This window comes from Lissotriton vulgaris, chromosome 9 (assembly GCF_964263255.1).
Source record: "Lissotriton vulgaris chromosome 9, aLisVul1.2, whole genome shotgun sequence".
In the NCBI taxonomy this organism is placed as follows: Eukaryota; Metazoa; Chordata; class Amphibia; order Caudata; family Salamandridae; genus Lissotriton; species Lissotriton vulgaris.
The window spans coordinates 564,631,218-564,651,998 of NC_141697.1; the positions used below are offsets into that span (position 1 = coordinate 564,631,218).

Consider the following 20,781-nt stretch of genomic DNA (forward strand, 5'->3'; position numbering starts at 1 on the left):
CTTTTCTACTCTCCTGCCTGTATCCAGTTGAAGGACTTCCGGGGTTAGGTGAGTTCACTTCCGGTCCTTCGCTAGCGACCCAACTTCCGGGGTCATGGAGGGACGTTTCCAATCCGTCCTGATTCGGAGTTATCGGTGGAGCCTGTGGGAAGACAGAGAGAGGAGTAGTTCCGGAGGGGTAAGAGTCCACAGCGCTCCGTTGTACCCCCGATGTAGGGATCAACCCTTCACACATACCCCTCCCCCCCAGCGCCTTGAGACCCTCACGGGTGAGTAGCTCGCTTTACAAATGCAGTGATTGATTGATTGATTGAGTGGCACGAAACAAGGGTACGCTGAAAGCGGACACAGGAAATGCCGGAAAGGAATGGGGGCGTGGTCACGTCAAGTCAGGAAGTAAGCCAAGCAATGTGTTTCAAGGGACACAGCTTTTTACGTGCATTAGGGACCGTCTCTAAATTACCCCCGGTATGGAGACACCTCACAATACATGCATCAATGTCCGTCTCAGGCTCTATGACTATGCTCATTTCCTAACAATTACTCACCTCTGAGATAATTATTTCGTCAACCCTTGGGACCGCTGTCTGCTCCTAAAAAATGTTTATAAAAGTATTAATTGTAATTTTTAAATAAGGATAATCGGCTAAACCACATTGGTAAACATGAGTGTGTGGTTAGGATGTTATAAGGTATATTGTGTACAATACATTCAGCTATATGCATATAATATATATCTAGTTGGCACCTCTGCTTTGACTGCAAAATAGACCCATTCCCACTAAGGGTATAATTGGGCTGTGACAGCCAAGACTTTTTGGTTTTACTAAAACTATATATATAATATACTTACATATATGGGCTTTCAGCCAGCCCTCTTCATCCATTGGTTTATAGTTGTGTCATTCACATTTTTCTTTCGCCCACTACAGAACAAGTTACTTACCTTCGGTAACGCTTTTTCTGGTAGATACTATATCTGCCTGTGGATTCCTCACCTTGTGAATATCCCCCTTGCGTCAGCAACGTTCGGAAATTTTCTTCGTAGCACGCCGACGTGGGCGACGTCACAGGAGCACGGCATCGCGCGCGACTCCGTCTGACGTCACCGACCCCATATCAGGCCCACGCCGGCGTGATGACGTCAGTTCCGCCCTTTTTTCCGTGCCTTCGAGGCACACGGACGGACCAACGATAGCAAACATGCAAATATACAATGTACACAGTACATATAGAACTAAATCAATACAATAGAATAAACCATATATACAGAAAGACCAGGTATAGCAGAGTGGACAACGGGGAGGCGGGTGGGTCAGTGAGGAATCCACAGGCAGATATAGTATCTACCAGAAAAAGCGTTACCGAAGGTAAGTAACTTGTTCTTCTGATAGATACATCTGCCGTGTGGATTCCTCACCTTGTGAATAGATTCCCACAGCAGTCCCCACTCCCGGAGGAGGGTGTCCACTCTGCTACACCAGGAAGTCTTGGAGGACGGAGCGCGCGAAGTGGCCATCCCTCCTCACCTCGGTATCCAAGCAGTAATGCTTCGCGAAAGTGTGGAGGGAGGCCCAAGTCGCGGCCCTGCAAATATCCTCAACAGGTACACCCCTAGACAAAGCAGATGTTGCAGACTTTGCTCTAGTTGAATGAGCTCTAATACCCTCAGGAGGGTCCTTACCCGCAAGGGAGTAGCAGATCTTGATGCACAGGATTATCCACCTGGAAAGAGTGAGCTTGTGCACCGCTCTGCCCTTCTTGCAGCCAGCAAAGCCAACAAACAGCTGGTCGTCCATCCGGAAGTCCTTAGTCCTGTCCAGATAGAAAGACACCGCCCTCTTAGGGTCCAGGCGATGCAGCCTCTCTTCCTCCTTAGACGGGTGAGGGGGAGGATAGAAGGTAGGAAGGGTAATGGACTGCCCAAGATGGAAAGGAGTCACCACCTTAGGCAGAAAAGCAGCCCTGGTCCTAAGAACCATCCTTTCAGCATGAATGGTCAGGAATGGGGGTTTGGAACTTAGAGCTTGAAGCTCACTTACCCTCCTTGCCGAGGTGATTGCAACGAGGAAGATAGTTTTAAAAGAGAGAAGCCTCAATGGACACTTGTGCAAGGGTTCGAAGGGAGAACCCATTAAAAAGGTCAGCACAAGATTCAAATCCCAATGAGGAACAATAAAAGGAGTAGGAGGAAACATATTCATGAGACCCCTCAAGAATCTCAAAACCACCGGAGATTTAAAGAGAGAAGGCTGATCCGGCAAACATAGAAACGCCGATAAGGCCGAAAGATAACCCTTGACCGTGGCCACAGCCAAACCTTGCTGTGCCAGATAAAGGGCAAATTGTAAAATATTAGACAAATTAGCCTTCAAAGGGTCAATATCCCTCTCCCTGCACCAAGAAACAAATTTTGTCCACCTATAGGAGTAAATGGACTTAGTGGTGTCACGCCTGGCAGAGAGAATGACATCCACCACCTCGTGAGGGAGAGAAAAAGAACTCAAGTTGCCCCGTTCAATCTCCAGGCATGAAGGTGTAATGTCTGGAGGTGGGGGTGTAGAACCTGCCCCTCCATCTGAGAGAGGAGGTCTGCCCTGTGAGGGAGACGGAGCGGCGGGTGAGAGGAGAGGTGGAGTAGGTCCGAATACCAGACCCTTCTTGGCCAATCCGGAGCAACCAATATGACTTGGGCCCGGTCTTGACGAATCTTCCTCAGAACCCGAGGAATCAAAGGTATGGGAGGAAACGCGTAAAGGAGTCGATCTCCCCAACTCAACTGAAACGCGTCCCCCAATGCTCCTTGCATCGGATACTGGAGACTGCAGAATGAAGGGCAGTGAGCATTCTCGCGAGTGGCAAATAGATCCACCCGAGGAGTCCCCCACATCTGAAAGATGTCGTGAACAACCTCCGGGTGAAGCCTCCACTCGTGGTTGACAGAGAACTGCCGACTGAGACTGTCTGCACGCACGTTCAGAACTCCGGCCAGATGATTTGCCACCAGACAAATCTGATGGCCCTGAACCCAGGACCAGAGACGCAGAGCCTCTCTGCAGAGACACTGCGACCCGACTCCTCCCTGCTTGTTGATGTACCACATCGCAGTCGTGTTGTCCGTTAGGACCTGAACCGAACGACCGCGAAGGGAAGGGAGGAAGGCCTTGAGCGCCAAACGTATCGCCCTCAATTCCAGAAGGTTGATGTGAAACAACCTTTCTTCCGGAGACCAAAGACCTTTGACCTCCAGGTCTCCCAGATGAGCACCCCACCCGAGAGTGGATGCATCCGTTATCACTGTGGCCACTGATGGAGGCAGTTGAAAAGGCTTTCCTTGCGACAGATTGCCTTCCACGCCCCACCAAGACAGATCCGCTGCAGCTTCCCTGGAGATCTTCACTGACTCCCTGAGATCTCCGTTGTGCTGATACCACTGCCTGCGGAGGCACCACTGGAGCGCCCTCATGTGCCAGCGTGCATGACTGACCAACAGAATGCAAGAAGCCATCAGACCGAGCAGGCGAAGGACCTTCAGGACTGGAACAACCGCTCCATTGTAGAATAAAGGAATCATTTCCTGAATGTCGTGAATCCTTTGAGGTGGAGGGAATGCACGACATACAGAAGTGTCCAGTACCGCACCTATGAACAGGTTGCGCTGGGAGGGCACCAGGTGAGATTTGGGTACGTTTATCGAAAAACCCAACCTATGTAACAACTGAGTTGTCTCCTGCAGATGATGGAGCACCATCTCCGGCGACTCTGCTTTGATCAGCCAGTCGTCTAGATAAGGGAATACAGGAATCCCTGACCTTCTGAGATGCGCAGCCACCACTGCCATCACCTTGGTGAAAACTCGAGGCGCAGTAGTAAGTCCAAACGGGAGGACCGCAAACTGGTAGTGCTGCAATCCCACCGTAAAACGGAGATACTTCCTGTGCGACTTCAGGATTGGGATGTGAAAATACGCATCCTGCAAGTCGATCGACACCATCCAGTCTTCTTCCATCAGCGCCAGAAGAACCTGAGCAAGGGTGAGCATTTTGAACTTCTCCTGTTTGAGATAGAGGTTCAAAATCCTGAGATCCAGGATCGGCCGAAGCCTGCCATCCTTCTTGGGAATCAAGAAATACCGGGAGTAGCACCCTTGACCCCTCTCCTGCTCTGGAACCACCTCTATTGCACCCTTTCAAAACAGTGCCAGGACTTCCTCCTGCAGGAGAAGCAGGTGGTCCTCCGAACAATAACCTTGGCAAGGAGGGTAATTGGGAGGGAACTCCTGAAAAGGAAGTGCATACCCATTCTCTACGAGATTGAGAACCCAAAGATCTGATGTAACCGATTCCCAATCTCGTAGAAAGTGAGTAAGCCGACCCCCTACTGGCCCTACATGATCCAGAATGGTGGATCTAGGGCTGCTTTGCTGATGTGGGTGGGGTTGGGCATTATTGGAGGAAGTGGAGGAAGAGGAGACTTGACGTCCACGTCCACGACCCCTCTGTCTACCTCTATAGGACCTATATAGAGGGTTCTGCTGCTGCTGCTGTTGTTGTTGTTGTCCCTGCTTGAAGGGACGAAAAGAAGATTTACCAAATCCCTTGAATTTTCTAGTCGTCGACCCTCTCATCTGCAGACCCAAAGATCTTGCAGTGGCACGGCTGTCCTTAAACCTCTCCACGGCCACATCAGCCTTCTTACCAAAAAGGCCAGTTCCTTCAAAGGGTAAGTCCAGCAATGTAGACTGCACATCCGCTGAGAAATCAGAAGACTTTAACCATGCGGCTCTCCTGGTCGCAATGGATGAGCCCATAATTCTAGCAACAGAATCCACAGTGTCCATGCCGCTTTGAATGACCATGCGGGCCGCAGCCTGAGTGTCAGAGATCACTTCACTAAAGTTCTTCTTATCCTCCTCAGGAAGTTTTGATGAATGTTGCTTCACTGAGTCCATTAGCGCATGCACATATCTACCTAAAAGGCAAGTAGCATTTGATGACTTAAGAGCCATGCTCCCAGAAGAGAAAGTCTTCTTCGCAGACTGATCTAATTTCTTAGACTCTTTGTCAGCTGGCACTTGAGGGAAAGAGCCTGCAGCCCTATTAGAGCAAGCCGCCTGAACCACAAGACTTTCCGGAGATGGATGCGTAGAAAGAAATGCAGGGTCATCAGGAGCCACCCTATAGCGCCTTGCAATAACCTTTGAAACTGCAGGAGCAGACAACGGCCTCTTCCAAATCTCCTTAATTGGATCCGTCAAGGCATCAGTAAATGGCAGTGTAGGCTCCACAATCGAAGAAGGAGAATGCAAGACTTCAGTGAGGATGTTGGGCTTGTACTCCACTGTGGGCAGCTTTAAGCTAAGAAGGTCAGCAGCCTTCCTAATAACCACGTGATAGGGTGCCACGTCCCTTGATGGAGCATCAGAAGTCGAAGGCAGACCCCACTCGGGAGAGAGTTCTAGACCACTAGCATCCCGAAGCTCATCGAAATCATCATCATGATCAGGAAGCTCGCCTTCTTCCACATCAGAACTTTCATCATCTTTTTGTTCGAGAACACGCTGAGCTCTTCGCCTCGACCACTCCAAACGAATCGAAGTCGACAGATCCGGTAACGACTCCGATGGAGCCGGTTCCGACGTCGATCGAGGAGCCGAAGCAGCAGGACGAGAGTCATGAACAGGTGTGGTACCTCGATCTCGACTGCGAGGTCGATCCGGAGTCGGCGAAGCCGCATGCGGAGTCGAAGACCTCGGTGGAGCCGTACCGAGCCATGGTGAAAGAGGCGCCGGCAAGAAAGGCATAAATGGAGCTGGGGCGTACGACTGAGGAATACCCAGATTGTACGATAATGGACCCATGGGACCAACAGGCGCTCCAGTGGGGTACATTGCCCTAGAATATACTCCAAACATCGCATTGAGAAAATGCGAGGGATCCTGTCCAGGACCAGGAAAGGAAGGGTACAGACCTACCGGATGTTGCAATGGAGGCCGCCCCGACACATCCTCACCCTGACCTTCCGGGTTCACAGGAGTCTCCGCTGAAGCCGGTTCTTGAGGAGTCACCTCTTCTTCCTCTTCATGCTCCGAGGATACCGGCTCCGGGTACGGCTCCGGCCCTGGAGCCGGAGAACCTTCTCTTGACAAAGCAGGCGAAGGAGAGACAAAGTCTTTACGATGTTTGTGAGACCTTCTCTTCGAGTCAGAGGATTCCTTCTCCGAATGATGTCTCGAACTGTGCTTCCTCCTCTTATGCTTTCTCCTCGAGGAGCTCGAAGCATGACCGGAAGCCGACTTAGATCTAGACCTAGATCTTTCTCTGGACTTTGACTTCGCTTTAGATCTCGACTCCTCTCCAGACTTCGAACCCGCTCTGGATCTCGACGCCGAGCCCGACTTCGACCGAGACCTTTGCTTCGACTTCGATCTTCGTGACGTCGATCTCGAATGTCGTCCAGAATCCTGTTTCACTTTCGCCAAAAGTAATTTAGCTTCACGCTCTCGAAGCGCCTTTGGATTCATTTTAAAACAGGAATCGCAGTTCTTGACGTCGTGACTCGAACCAAGACACCACAAACAATCCTTATGTGGGTCAGTGATGGACATCATGCGGGCACAAGACCTACATGGCTTAAAGCCTGTTTTCCTCGACGACATCTCCGGAGAAGAACCAAGTCGTAAGAGAGAAACAGTGACAATTATTTAACAGAAAGATACTAGGTATCGCTGAAGATCCCGAAAACCGTTAGCGTCGGAGACGCGGAAAAAAGGGAACTGACGTCATCACGCCGTCGTGGGCCTGATATGGGGTCGGTGACGTCAGACGGAGTCGCGCGCGATGCCGTGCTCCTGTGACGTCGCCCACGTCGGCGTGCTACGAAGAAAATTTCCTAATGTTGCTGACGCAAGGGGGATATTCACAAGGTGAGGAATCCACACGGCAGATGTATCTATCAGAAGCATACAGCCTGAGGCAATAGGTGTGTGTGTATGTGTGTGTGTGTATCTATATATATATATATTACCTACTGGCGGTCGCCAGTAGGTATATATAGTTAGGATTTTTTCTCTATGTGACTTTTGAAAATTCTATGTCTAATAACTTTGGCGTTTGTGGACGGAATCGGCTGAAATTTTCAGGAAAATGGCACATTTTGTTTCTGAGCAGCCCCTAAAAATGTGGGGGTGTTTCGTCAAGGGGGGGCTGAGAAAAAAGGGGGGTCCCAAAACACGTTTTTCCCATTCATTTTTCCATAGGGCGTTTGGCCTCACTTTTAGCTCGAACGGCTGAATGAATTTGCACGAAACTTGGAAAAATTGTAGGGACTGTTAGCCCGATGTGCCTTTGCTGGGTCTCAATATATGTGCTCCAGTGGATTTTGAGAAATTAACGTTTTAAAAAACAGATATATCTGTGACAGCGTCCCGGGTAGCGCTCCGGTTCGCGTACTTTTCGCGTTACGGAACTTTGCGAAGCGAAGCTGATTGGCTCTCCGGTGTCTGTCAACATTCTAAACAGTCCGGAACGGCCGCCATCTTGTCTCTCGGTAGGATCGAGAGACAAGAGGAGGAGAAAAACGAAGGGGGAATTTAATGAAAGGGAGCAAGGTAGACCCCTCTTGACCCCCTAGGAATGATGTTGGGGTTATTAAAGGGTCCCGTGGGGCAAATAAAAAAAATTTGATTTTTCGCGGTAGAAGCGTATCCCGGTTCGCGAACCGGGTCGCGAACCGGGAATTCGCCATTTTGTGTTTCGTTTTAATTAAATTACAAGATGGAGGAAAAACAATGTGAGAAATGGGTATAAGGGGGTACGGGAGACGTATCCTGACCCCCTATGTTTTCTGAGGGTGGCTGAGGATGCTCATATATGTTGATACATCTCTTCCAGCGGCTGCGCGTGAGCGTTTTTTTTTTTTTTGCTGCGTGACGTCTGTTAATGTTTGATTCGAAGGAAATCAGGAAGTGTTGACCGCCATTTTGTCACTGCGAGTAAATATATTGTTAAAAATAATTGTTATAAATTAATCCGTATTGATAAACATTGTCTGCGCCATCTTGCCTTTTTTCCAATGCCACACTTTTGTCGTGCACGGCAGCCATTTTAGATGCCTTGACCAGACCCACTATCTGCACGCTGCCGATCCTCAGCATGGCTCCCCACCCTCGCAAGCATCTCCCCCACGCACTGGTCACCCCCGCTCTCTCTCTCATGCATGGGCCATAAACCTCCCCCAATCTGCGCTGCTCTTCCCTGAGAATCACACCCTGTGCCCGTCCGACACCTCCCTTTCACCCTATTCACTACCGCACCCTCTGACACTCCTCTTCCTCTGTGTCTGATTGCCCAGGCCGGTCCCAGGCTATCACCTAGCCCTGCGGATGTAGTTTATGGCCCCAACTGTAAAGAGGCGGCGCAAACGGGCCTCCCCCGCCTCCCCAGGTGGAGGCTCCTCTGCTGCAGTGGGGCGCCCTTTAGCGTTTCAGTCGCCATTCAGCTGTTTAGCGCCCGCTTTTGCGGCACTGTGCTCATCCGCCATTCAGCTGAGTTGCGCCCACTCTTGCGGTGCAGCGATAGGCGGCTGCCACAGGACTCTTAAAATGGCGGCCGGCTCTTCGGATTTGGGCCTGGTCCACTAAAATGGCCCTGGGACACATTTGAACTCGGACATTTGCCTGCTAGGGCTTGGGCCCCATTCTCGAAAGCGTCCCCTCAGCCTTGAAGATTCTACAAAAGTCATCGGGGCCCCCGACTCTCGCAGGCTTCCGGTGGGGAGCGGCTGCCATGATTGCTTGTGGAATGGCCATGACGGAGCTACGAGAGGGTGGTGCTCTCATGCTGACGCCAGCTTCAGTCTGAAACATCCAGAAACACTGTAGACTACCAATTCAATGACTTCCGGTGGAGCCCCAACGTGACCCGGTAGGGAAGAACTTGCCCTCCCCTCTTTTGACTGATGGTTCTTGTTGCCTGTCCCCTCTGTTGTCATCTAACGGAACCTTTTTGGACTGCCGAGTGAGAGGTGGGGCTTTCATCATTTGGGAAAAAAAAATGTTTCAATCCAATGAAAAGTGTTATTTTTAGGTCATATGATCAAGCCTTCCATCATTAGGAAACCAAAAGTAAAATGAACCAATGAAAAGTTTTATAAACAAGTCACATGACCTGTTATGCGGCTTTGGGCTATAAAAAGCCTACAAAATCCGTTGGTCTGTGAGGCGGCGTCAGTAGCAGACCGATGTGCGAATAGGCCGAAGGCAGCACAACGCGCCGAGATCCGGATGGCACCGAGGTGGTGTCCAGCAAGTTGCACTGGTGTGGCCATCCTACAATGCTGCGCCGAAAGACGGCGTGGGGTGCCCGGGAGGGGGGGGGAAGAGGCGGCGCGAACGGGCCTCTCCCGCCTCCCCAGGTGGAGGCACCTCATCTGCAGTGCGGCGCCCCTTACCGTTTCACTCGCCGTCCAGCTGAGTTTCGCCCGCACTTGCTGCTACAGTAGGCCGAAGGCAGCACAACGAGCCGAGATCCGGATGGCACCGAGGTGGTGTCCAGCAAGTTGCCACACTGGTGTGGCCATCCTACATTGCTGCGCCGAAAGACGGCGTGGGGGTGCCCGGGGGGGGGGGAGGCGGCGCAAACGGGCCTCTCCCGCCTCCCCAGGTGGAGGCACCTCATCTGCAGTGGTGCGCCTCTTAGCGTTTCACTCGCCGTCCAGCTGAGTTCCGCCCGCTCTTGCGGCACAGTGCCTCACCCGCCATCAAGCTGAGTTCCGCCCGCTCTTGCGGCATAGTGCCTCACCCGCCATCCAGCTGAGTTGCGCCGCTCTTGCGGCTACAGCGTCTTGCCCACCATCCAGCTGAATTGCGCCCACTCTTGCGGTGCAGCGATAGGCGGCTGCAACAGGACTCTCAAAATGGCGGCCGGCTCTTTGGATTTGGGCCTGGTCCACTAAAATGGCCCTGGGACACCTTGGAACTCAGACGCTTGCCTGATAGGGCATGGGCCCCATTCCCGAAAGCGTCCCCTCTTTTGACTGATTGTTCTTGTTGCCTATCTCTTCTGTTGTCATTTAACGGAACCTTTTTGGACTGCCGAAAGGGGTTCTGGTCCGACCGCTGGTTGGTGGAGACATTTTGACTATATCCTGGACCTGCAAGCCTCGCCCAAAATGGCGCCGGTATAAATGGGACTCGTAACTCCTTGTTGTGTACTGGTTGCCCAACCTTGATATCACGAGATACATATGCAGTTTTGAAGCACATGGCGGGCGGGGACGAGTACTGATTGAACATTTGGACATCCCTATTGATATTAAGTTCTGATGTGTTATTGATTACTGTACTATTGAAAGTTCTAATTAACGTCACCCATGGTACTTGCCCGCAAATGTATATCTAGATAATTTTATTGTAACTGGCCCTGTCGTACTTTAATTATAAAATGTACATCCACCGATTCCGCAACTGTTAGACACCTTAGTTCTTGCAACCTAATGGCCCGCCCGTTACGTTCTTCTACAGTGTAAATGTCCCCTCATCATATACGATTCCAGTTTGCTCCGTGGCCGGCCCACGTGGTTATAGGCCCGTATTTGTATACTGACATTTTCACAATAAAGGTTTTTAAAACAAAACATGGTAGTAGTACCTAGATTGGTAAAGTTTTGAATAATAGCCACTGTTTTCGAATCAGTAAAAGGCAAGTGAAATAAAGCAGCCCGATTACATGACGGTTAAAAGGTATAATACGCAGGAACGCAGTAAAGATAAATGGTCAAGGGCTGTTGTGTTTTCCACTTCTGCAACATAAAGTGATCGATAAGAATCCGATATTCATGCCTATCAGCGACTAAGACAGCAGGCCGAGCCTCTTTTGTTCAACGGCTCCCTCATGGGACGAAGAAACGCCCTTTTTCTCGAAATAGGAATATTTTACTTGCAGGACAGTTGTAAATTTCCCGGGAAAATACATTAGCCTGGAACATTGTTAGTGATAAACTGTAAATGCATCTGGGTCCTTTGCTTTACAAGTCAGAGTGAGAAAAAAAAGGTGGGGCTTTCATCATTTGGGAAAATAAAATGTTCGAAAGCAATGAAAAGTGTTATTTTTAGGTCAGCTGCGCCTCGCGCACCGGAGCACTTCCGGGTGCGCTAACGCGGCGCGTCATATGACGCATTAAGCGACAACGCAGGTCCAGAATATAGTCAAAATGTCTCCACCGACCAGCGGTTGGAACACAACCCCTTTCACCAGTCCAAAAAGTTCTGTTAAATGACAACAGAAGGGACAGGCAACAAGAACCATCAGTCAAAGAGGGGAGGGCAAGTCCTTCTCTACTGGGTCACGTTGGGGCTCCACCGGAACTGATCGAATTGGTAGTCTACAGTGTTTCTGGATGTTTCAGACTGAAGCTGGCGTCAGCATGAGAGCACCACCATCTCGTGGCTACGTCGTGGCCATTCCGCGAGCAATCATGGCAGTCGCTCCCCACCGGAAGTCTACGGGAGTCGGGGGTCCCGGTGACTGTTGTAGAATCTTCAAGGCTGAGGGGACTCTTTTGGGAATGGGGCCCATGCCCTAGCAGTCAAGCGTCCGAGTTCCACGGTTGCCCAGAGCCATCTTTAAAACACGAAAATGTTTTTACCTACCACGTACTTGACATTTTAAAGCTTTTGATATTTGCTATTAAAAAACCATTGAAATTCACTGAAAAAACCATAGGTTATAGACCATATATAGTTAGGAATTAGCATTTACAAAACCTTGAAAATTCACTGAAAAAACCATGGGTTATAGACCATATATAGTTAGGAATTAGCATTTACAAAACCTTATTTTACTCACACAAAACCATTGAAATTTCATATATAGTTAGTTGCACTAACTATATATCGCGCACCCGCAATCCACTGCTGATCATGTCACATATTACATCATTCATGACATGATCAGTGACATCACTGATGACATCACTGATGACATCTCAAATGACATCACTGATGACATCACTGATGACAACATCCAGTGACTGTATGTTTCTGAAAAGTCGAAATATGTCTTACATATTGAAGAATGAGTGGATGTATAAGTGTCTGGATGAAGGATTTAGTAGGTGCATGACTGACTGTATGAGTGAGTGATTAAATGTGTCTCACTGAGTGCATGGGTTAGTGACTAAACTGTCTTAATTTGTGCATCATTATATATGTTGTTCTGTAAACTGCTGCATGTGTTGATCAGTAGCTTTATGATTAAGTATATGGGTTATTGATTGGTTGCCCAAGTATTTGTATGGGAGACTGAGTGTGTGTGTGGGTGGCTGGGAGGTGTATGACTCTGTGCATAGATGTGTGAGCAGTTGATTCACTAGATGTATGGGTTCAAAAGTGCATGTGGAAACAGCTGTATGGGCGGTTGACTATGTGCATGAGTGTATTGGTGAGTGAATGGATATCTCAGTGCTACATGTCAAAGTAAGTACATATGTAAAACACAGTACATGTGAGAGTTGACATTGTGCATAAGAGCCAGTGAATTTGTGAGTGGCTGTATGGATCATTGTGAACTTGTATCAGGGATTGTATAAGAGAGTAAATATGTGTTAGTATATGTTTGAATAAGTAAGGTGTGTATAACTGTATAGTTGAGGAAATGGAAGTGTGATTGATTCTTTGCATGACTGACTAGGTGTGTGAGTAACTCCATGGATGAGTGACAGTCTGTGAGTGTCTATTTACTCTGAGTGTATGTAAGATTATATTAGAGTCTGAAGAGGTTCACCGTATTATCACATGAATGATGTCATCAGTGATGTGATCAGTAATGTCAAATGAGATGTCATCAGTGATGTCATCAGTGATGTCATCAGTGATGTCATCAGTGATGTCACTGATCATGTCATGAATGATGTAATATGTGACATGATCAGCAGTGGATTGCGGGTGCGCAATATATAGTTAGTGCAACTAACTATATATGAAATTTCAATGGTTTTGTGTGAGTAAAATAAGGTTTTGTAAATGCTAATTCCTAACTATATATGGTCTATAACCCATGGTTTTTTCAGTGAATATATATATATATATATATATATATATATCTTACAGGTGACAAATTTATTTATTAGATTTTTTCACCTCCAACATAACGTTTCGGCCTGCCCAGAGGCCTTGATCACACAACGCTAGCAAGGGAGCAGTTGATTGTTAAAGTGCTGAGTGCTCAAGAACATATTACGTGATTGGTTCAACAACAAGATCCGCCTTGATAGAAATAGAAAACATTTTATCACTCCCATCGGATCAAAGGATTTAAAACTCACAATGAGAAAATAGACCTGAGTAAATATAAATAAATAAATAAATACATTACTTGCGACAAAAAAGCTTACACAATGAATAAAGCTTAATTTAATCAAAATGTCACAAAAAAATGCCTAATGCTCGGTCAATTAAATCAAGTACAACACATTCTGTTGTTATACAGTTGATAAACTTCCTCATATAATATAACCCAAGTGGGTTAATTTATGCTTGTAATCCCAAAATGAAGAAAGAGTTTTTGCATAATCACGCGGTCATCATAATATAAACAATACGTAACATTAGTGCAAAATACTGTGCAAAATATGTGCTGAATATAACAGAGTCAATTCTCTTATATTGAAAAACTGTTTAAAACCAGATAAAGTAGTATTAAAAAAAGGAACCACTATACTGTGCCAGGAAAAGGAGGCCAGAAGCTCCGAAATTCCCACGAATTTAAGAAGATTATACAGTAACGGGGAAATGACTCATGGAGCCTACAAGACAGAATAGGGAGATATGAGTGGGACAATAAACGGTGACTATAAACAGGTATAAAAATCCTCACTGGCGTTAAGGCCAGAGGGAGTTTTGCTATCGAGTTCCACAATGTATCTTGTCTCAAGGACTCGTAAAATAGCCTTGCGTTTCCACCCCTCCTTAATGGTGGAACCGCATCAATGACAAAGTACTTCAACAGTTGACTTTGATTTTCATGAAGATCTTTAAAATGGCGTGCAACTGGGTAAGCAGTGTCCCAGTGTTGATGGCCCTTATGTGCTGGAGTATCCGCTTGTGAACCTGCAGCTTGGTGCTCCCCACATACCGCAGGCCATACGGAAACTCCAGCACATACACCGCGAACTCAGTTTTGCACGTCAACTGTTTGTGGATAACACGGGGGATATCTGAGAACGGTGTAATATATTGAGTATTGATCACCCCGTGTTTGTAGGCCTTACAGACAGCACATTTTCTGAAGCCCTTACTAGCCTGGAGCCATGAGCTGTTGGTTAACACTTCAGGGCTAGATTTCACCAAAGCATCGCTTATAGAGCGCGCTTTCCTGAACGAAATCTCAGGTTTAGCTGACATGAAATTGCCAATCACTGGATCATTTGATATCAGATTCCAGTTCTTGCTAACAATTTTCCGGAGAGCTTGATGTTGCCGGTTGTACGTAAATACCAGTCTTTCTGGTGGGTTGGATTTGGCTGGTTCCGCTATCTTAGATTTTTTGTGTAGCAGAACTTCTTTCCTCGAAATGGAGTTAACCTTCCGTATCGCCGCATCTACTGCAATCATGGTATAACACCTAGCCAAAAATCGTGCCTTGCTCTCCTCCTGAGCTATCCTGCATTGGCCCTATGTGCTGCAAATACATCTGATTCGCAGCATTTCCCCGTAGGGAATACTGCGAATCAGATGCGCCGGGTGATGACTCTTGGCATGCAACACAGTGTTGCCAGCTGTGGGCTTCCTGTATTACACAGTTTCCAGTTTATTGTTTTGAACCACTACCTCCACATCCAGAAAGCAGATTCTCTCCTGACTGATAGTGGAGGTGAAATTAAGATTGAAAGCATTCTGGTTTAACCAATCAATAAATTCACTCGCCTGTTGTTTGGTACCCGCCATATTAAAAAAATATCATCAATATAGCGGGACCAATGTACCACATGTTCAACAACCACATCTTTGAAGGCGCCATCAAGGACCTGCTCCTCCCAGTAGCCCATGTGCAAACAGGCATAACTGGGAGAAAAGCAGGCCCCCATGGCTACACCCCTGACTTGTTAGAAATGTTGATTGTTAAACAAGAAAAAGTTTATGTAGAGACAAAAAGAGATCATGCTGATTAACATCTTGTTATGTTCATATAAATGAATCGATCTATTACCCAGATAGAATTCTACAGCTCTCAAACCGTCCATGTGTGAAATACTTGTATAGAGAGCTGAAACATCCAATTCGATCAACCAACATTCAAAGTCCCAATGTTGTCTAAGGAAATCCCCAGAGTCTTATACAAACTATGGCAAGGTTTTCACAAAATCCTGGAGGAAAAAGTCGATGTACATGGTCACATTTTCCAACAACCCATTCCTGGCCAAAATAATGGGCCTGCCTGGGGGATTTGTAAGATTCTTGTGAACCTTAGGGATCAAGTAAAAAAACAGGCATCACTGGGTGGTTTTCTTAAGAAACTTGAACTCGTCCAGGCTTAAAAGGCCAGCACTTCTCCAACCTGTCAGAGGTGTGTAATATTCTGCTTGAACTTGTCTGACAGTAGATATGTCACACCGTTTGTAACATAGAGTATCATCTAGTTGGAGGTAAGCCTGCTCCAAATAGAGGGAACAGGGCCACAAAACTACATTCCCACCTTTATCGGCCTGGCGAACAATGATGGTATTGTCAGCTTGCAATTTCTTTACCACCCTATTGTAGTTATGATTGCGAGCCCCATATTGACGTTTTTCCTTCAAAGTTGCAACATGAAGTTTTTTGATCACTGCTGTTATTAAATCAAGAAAAATGTCAATGTTGTTGTACAACATTAGAGGGGTAAAAGTCGATTTAGGTTTAAAATCTGCATTACCAGCTGCATCCAACAACAAACATTGCTCCGGAGTTCCTATGACCGGAGCTTCATTGCGTAATGATAACAAATTCTGAAGTAAACCAGAGTCTTTGACAACCAGTCCTGGTGATAGAGATGTTGAAGCAACCACGTGTGTTTTGGATTGATATTTGCTGCTCAAGAAATGCTTTTTCAACTTCAATTTGCGTGTGTATTTAAATACATCAATTCTTGTCTTGGCATAATTGAAGTTACCTGCAGGACTGTATGTTAATCCAAGCGACAAAATATTAACATCATCATTGGTGAGAGCAATGGTAGTAAAGTTCATAACAGAAGGATTTGCAATGTTTACTTTGATACTATCTTGGGTTGTAGTTAGTTGTGTTGGTTCCACCTCTTCTTGGGGTAAAACTTCTTTTTAAGTTTTTCTGAGACAGCCTGCTTTTCTTTGTTGCTGTCGCTTTTTGTTGTGTCTTTTTTTGCGGCTTGATTGGGTTTGCAAGGTCGTAAGGTTTCTCACCTGTCCTGGCGCAGGCTTCGACCTCCTGCGCTAAAGAGAACCTTGTAAACCCCAACCGCGGATCAAATCTCGCTGTATCTGTATCTGATCCGCTATCAGGCACTGAACTCACATCAGAAGCAAAGGCTGGCACATTACTTGCCCCAGCCGAGGACATGGCCGAGCTAGCAGTGCCCTTAGAGGCCTTAATACCATCAAATTTTTTCGCGAAAGTAAAAATGTATATGTTTATAAATATATCCTAAGCTTTGAAACTTTGACAGCTAACATTCTCTGCTGAGCGAGCTCATGCCCCTGATCTATATTTCCGGGAAGAGTCTATGTCATATTATGTCATGTTATGTTAATGACCTATTGGTTAAACAAAAAGCCCTACAACAAGGGCTCATCTCATTCAGTTTCTAACCTGAGTGCTTTTGTCATTTCATACAACACACAGAGCATTATCTGTTCCACTGGGGTTAGGTAGCCTCCTTAAAATAACTCAGTCTACACAGACAATATCCAAGGTCCTCCCACCGGATACATGGTTGGGGTGGTCCCCTCCAGCTCCTCCCTCCACTGCCCTCCCCCACCCCACCAAAGGACAGCAGCAGTCCTTCAGTCACGCCATGTCATAGATTTGTGTCCATTACGACTTTGCCACCTCCAGATCCAAGGGCTGGGCTAAGCGCTTACCTTTCAAGGAGACTAAAGACATCAGCTGGCCACCCTGACAAATGACTGTTCAATCCGGGGTTCACCAAACTATCTTTTCAGGTCCAGACTACTGGTGCCTTGTAACCCCTCCACCACCATCCTCTTTGTCATTTGATAACCGTGAGTTCTTGTTTAAGATGTATTATTTAATGTCACTCTAAAACTCATGATAGTCCTACTTATGAGAAACTCACTTGCTGAAAGTGGTCGTGCCAGAGTGTGCCAATATTCGGTCAGTGGTTGTTGAACGCGTCTAATGATGATTCAGCTAGAGATGTTGAAGCCATTCTTGCATTGTAACTGATCTCATTTGTTCTCCAGTAACACTATGAAGGGAGAGACCCCGGTGAACAGTACAATGAGCATCGGGCAGGCGCGGAAACTGGTGGAGCAGCTCAAGATAGAGGCGAGCATGTGCAGGATCAAAGTAGGTATAACCTAAACAACACACTGCTACCTACTACCCGAAGCAGGCCTACACTGCCCCCCAGCATGGCAGACCTGCATAACACCCACAGCTAGCATTCCTACTCTATCCCTACACTGCCACCAGTGAATGAGTCCCACAGTGCCCCCCACAATCCGTGCTCCTTTATTCCTTCCCAGTTTGCACTCCTACACCGCCCGCATTGCCGCTCCTACACAGTCTCCCACAGTGAGCGCTACTACACAAGCAGCCAAGCCACCCCTCTTACCAGACCTCCAAAGGTAGCCCTTCTACACCACCAGCCACAGAGAGCAGTCTTACTGTCTCTGCACTCAGCACTCCAACACTGCCAGCGCTTCTATACTGCCCCACAGTGAACATTCCCAGCTCCTAGTCCTACATCTTCCGCCAGAGTCATCCCTTGTACCAGGCCTCCAAAGATAGCCCTTCCACACCACCAACCACAGAGAGCAGTCTTACAGTCTCCGCACTCAGCACTCCAACACTGCCAGCGCTTCTACGCCACCCCACAGTAAACATTCCCAGCTCCTAGTCCTACATCTTCCGCCACAGTCATCCCTTGTACCAGGCCTCCAAAGTTAGCCCTTCCACACCACCAACCACAGAGAGCAGTCTTACAGTCTCCGCACTCAGCACTCCAACACTGCCAGCGCTTCTACACCGCCCCACAGCAAACATTCCCTGAGCCCGGGTCCTACACCTTCCGCCGCAGCCAACTCTTCTACTTCATCCTCTTGAGACAGCAATTCTCAATGGCTTCTAATTAGCTCTACACACAGTGGATCACCTTTTTTGTAATCACAAACCTGAACTTGTTCCATTTCAGGTATCTAAGGCGGCTGCAGATCTCATGACCTACTGTGACTCTCACACCTGCGAAGACCCTCTGATCACACCCGTGCCCACCTCAGAGAACCCCTTCCGTGAGAAGAAGTTCTTCTGTGCCCTTCTGTGATGGCCCAGGCAGAGGAGGAAGGGTCACCTGGGGGTTGCAGGCCAGACATCACAGTAACATCTTCCACCGCCCAGGCAGGAGGGACCCCTCGCTTCCTTTTCTTCACCATCTGGGATTTTGGAAATTGCTAGAACCGAGTCTGTGAAAGATGCCACCAGATTGCTCTAGGGGCAGGAATGCAGAGAAAACTTGAACATGGACTGTCTCATGGTTAATGGAAGAGGAAGGGGAGAGAGGGTGTCTTTTCCTAATTCAAAAATTGTGTATTCTGTGTATAAGGGCTAAGTGGTAGACAAAGGGATACATAGAAAACAGCACAAAATTGACAATATCGTTAATTCAATGGTAAAAATCATTAAAAAAAAAAAGTCTACTACAGTTCAGAAATGACCCAAAATTCCCCCAGGTCCAATTTGTCAGGAGCTATTAGTCTAATCAGGACCTCCAACTCTTCCTATCTGCAAATGATTATTTATGGAGGTATGTATGATGAATAACAAGAGAAAATTCTTGGTATATGGCCTTTACGGAAGATGTCTCCCACTCAACACCTTTAGTGGAGTAAAGGACACCACGCTCCCTTAGCTAATTTGCATGTCCCTTTTCCATAACCACCTCTAGAAGGAAGGCACCTGCCATCCAAGCCAACACCCACAACAAGCATAGCCTCTAGGGTCATGCGTATGCCACATGACACTCGTTCCCCCTCTCCCAATTAATTTGGGGTAAGCAATGCAGTATTTCACATTATTCCAGTGTTCCACATTACTCCAGTGTTCCACATTACTCCAGTATTCCACATTACGCCAGTGTTCCACATTACTCCAACGTCCAGCCTCAGGCACCTTGAGTGATGCAACCATCGCAAGAAAATTCTGGATTATATGGCACAGTAACACGGAGAATCCTTTGAAGCGCACACCTCAAGGATAGGAGCATGGATCGTAAAGAAGAACATGCTTGGGATAGGCTGTGTTTATATCCATCGAGCTGGGTGGTGGGCATGTGTCAAGTTAAAAGTATTCTATTGTGCTAATTCTACAGAGAACTTCTACAGTCATCTCATAGTTCAAGGTAATAAAGTGAAACAAAACCTAAACGTTTCCTCACTCTCCTCAAAGTTCCTGTGAAGCTCCCATTCTACCCAGCCTGAAGCCAAATCTTCAACACATTCTCCTGAAATGTCCTTCAAGCAGGAGCAGTGGTCCTGAGGTTGTTCAGGATGGAGTAGGGAGCACTAAGGTTTCAATTTCCAGTTTTGTGAAGGCAGCTATACCAGAGCACCGATATTAAGACCCTCAAAGGTACCTCGAGCTACACTAAGCGCCAATCCATTCTCCAGTGTTCAAGGTACCCCGAACTGCATGGATGCCCCCATGTCCCTGGATGCCCCAGGTCCCTGGATGCTTCTTGAGTTGCAACAATGATCCATTCACACTTTGGGGTTCACAGGTACAAAAGGGCCAATACTTTCCAACAATCATTACACTGCAGCAATGGCCTCCCTTACACGCTCTCCAAGACACTGGAACTACTTGGTGGCAGATCTTGACACACACAGTGTAACTCTATCCCAAATAAACCAGTTGAAATCACATTGAGAAGTTTTTTTGTTTCTTTTAGTGAGAGCGGCTGGTGGCATGGAACGCATGTGTGTTTTGCAATGGAAGGCGATGGGCAGAAATCCTCTGCCAAAGGCATGAAGTCACCTCTGATAAACTTCTTTTCAAACTCAATTCCATCCATTTGTGACCTTAGCTCCTGGATGATCAGCTCCGATCTATTCACCCAGAGAGGGAATACGTACACCAGCAAGTCCTTGTACCTTCGCCTACTTCGGTCCAACTAAAACAGAACCACACACAAGTGTTGGCAATCTAACGCTAGCACAACACACAAGAAACAAGGGGCAGCGACAAAATACAGGAAACTTAACAGGCAGTAGGAATGTTATAGCTAAGCGGTACCAGTGCCATTCTCAGAATACAACTTCCGAAGATGGCAGAATCGAGCAGTTCAGATATGGTTGGTAGCAGACAGTGCCAGGCTTATAGCTATACCCTTGAAAATGCCAGGATGTGTCTCAGTCCAGAAACACAAAGCTGTTTGAAGTGAGGGATTTAAGTTGCCGTAGAATGAAAATCACTCTAGCTGTGCAGTTTGGCTTTTTCAAGGAACGAGAGAATCAGATGGCCTGGTACAATGCCTTTAGGAACTACTAGTCAAATTAGCCCATCAGGCTACTGCTCCCGCACCTCAACGCTTT

General features: G+C 47.3%; 1 protein-coding gene across 5 annotated transcripts in view; it reads left to right on the forward strand.

Annotated features, from left to right (window-relative positions):
• The window catches only part of GNG3 (G protein subunit gamma 3), a 58,952-nt gene extending 38,840 nt beyond the window's left edge, over positions 1-20,112 (forward strand). For all 5 annotated transcript variants that reach the window (XM_086938104.1, XM_086938103.1, XM_086938101.1 and 2 more), the window contains exons 2-3: positions 17,434-17,539; positions 18,387-20,112. In XM_086938104.1, coding sequence (XP_086794230.1) covers positions 17,441-17,539; positions 18,387-18,515 — 228 coding nt within the window. In that variant the 5' untranslated portion in view covers positions 17,434-17,440 and the 3' untranslated portion in view covers positions 18,516-20,112. The remainder of the gene's footprint in view (positions 1-17,433; positions 17,540-18,386) is intronic.
• The last annotated feature ends 669 nt before the right edge of the window (positions 20,113-20,781 follow it).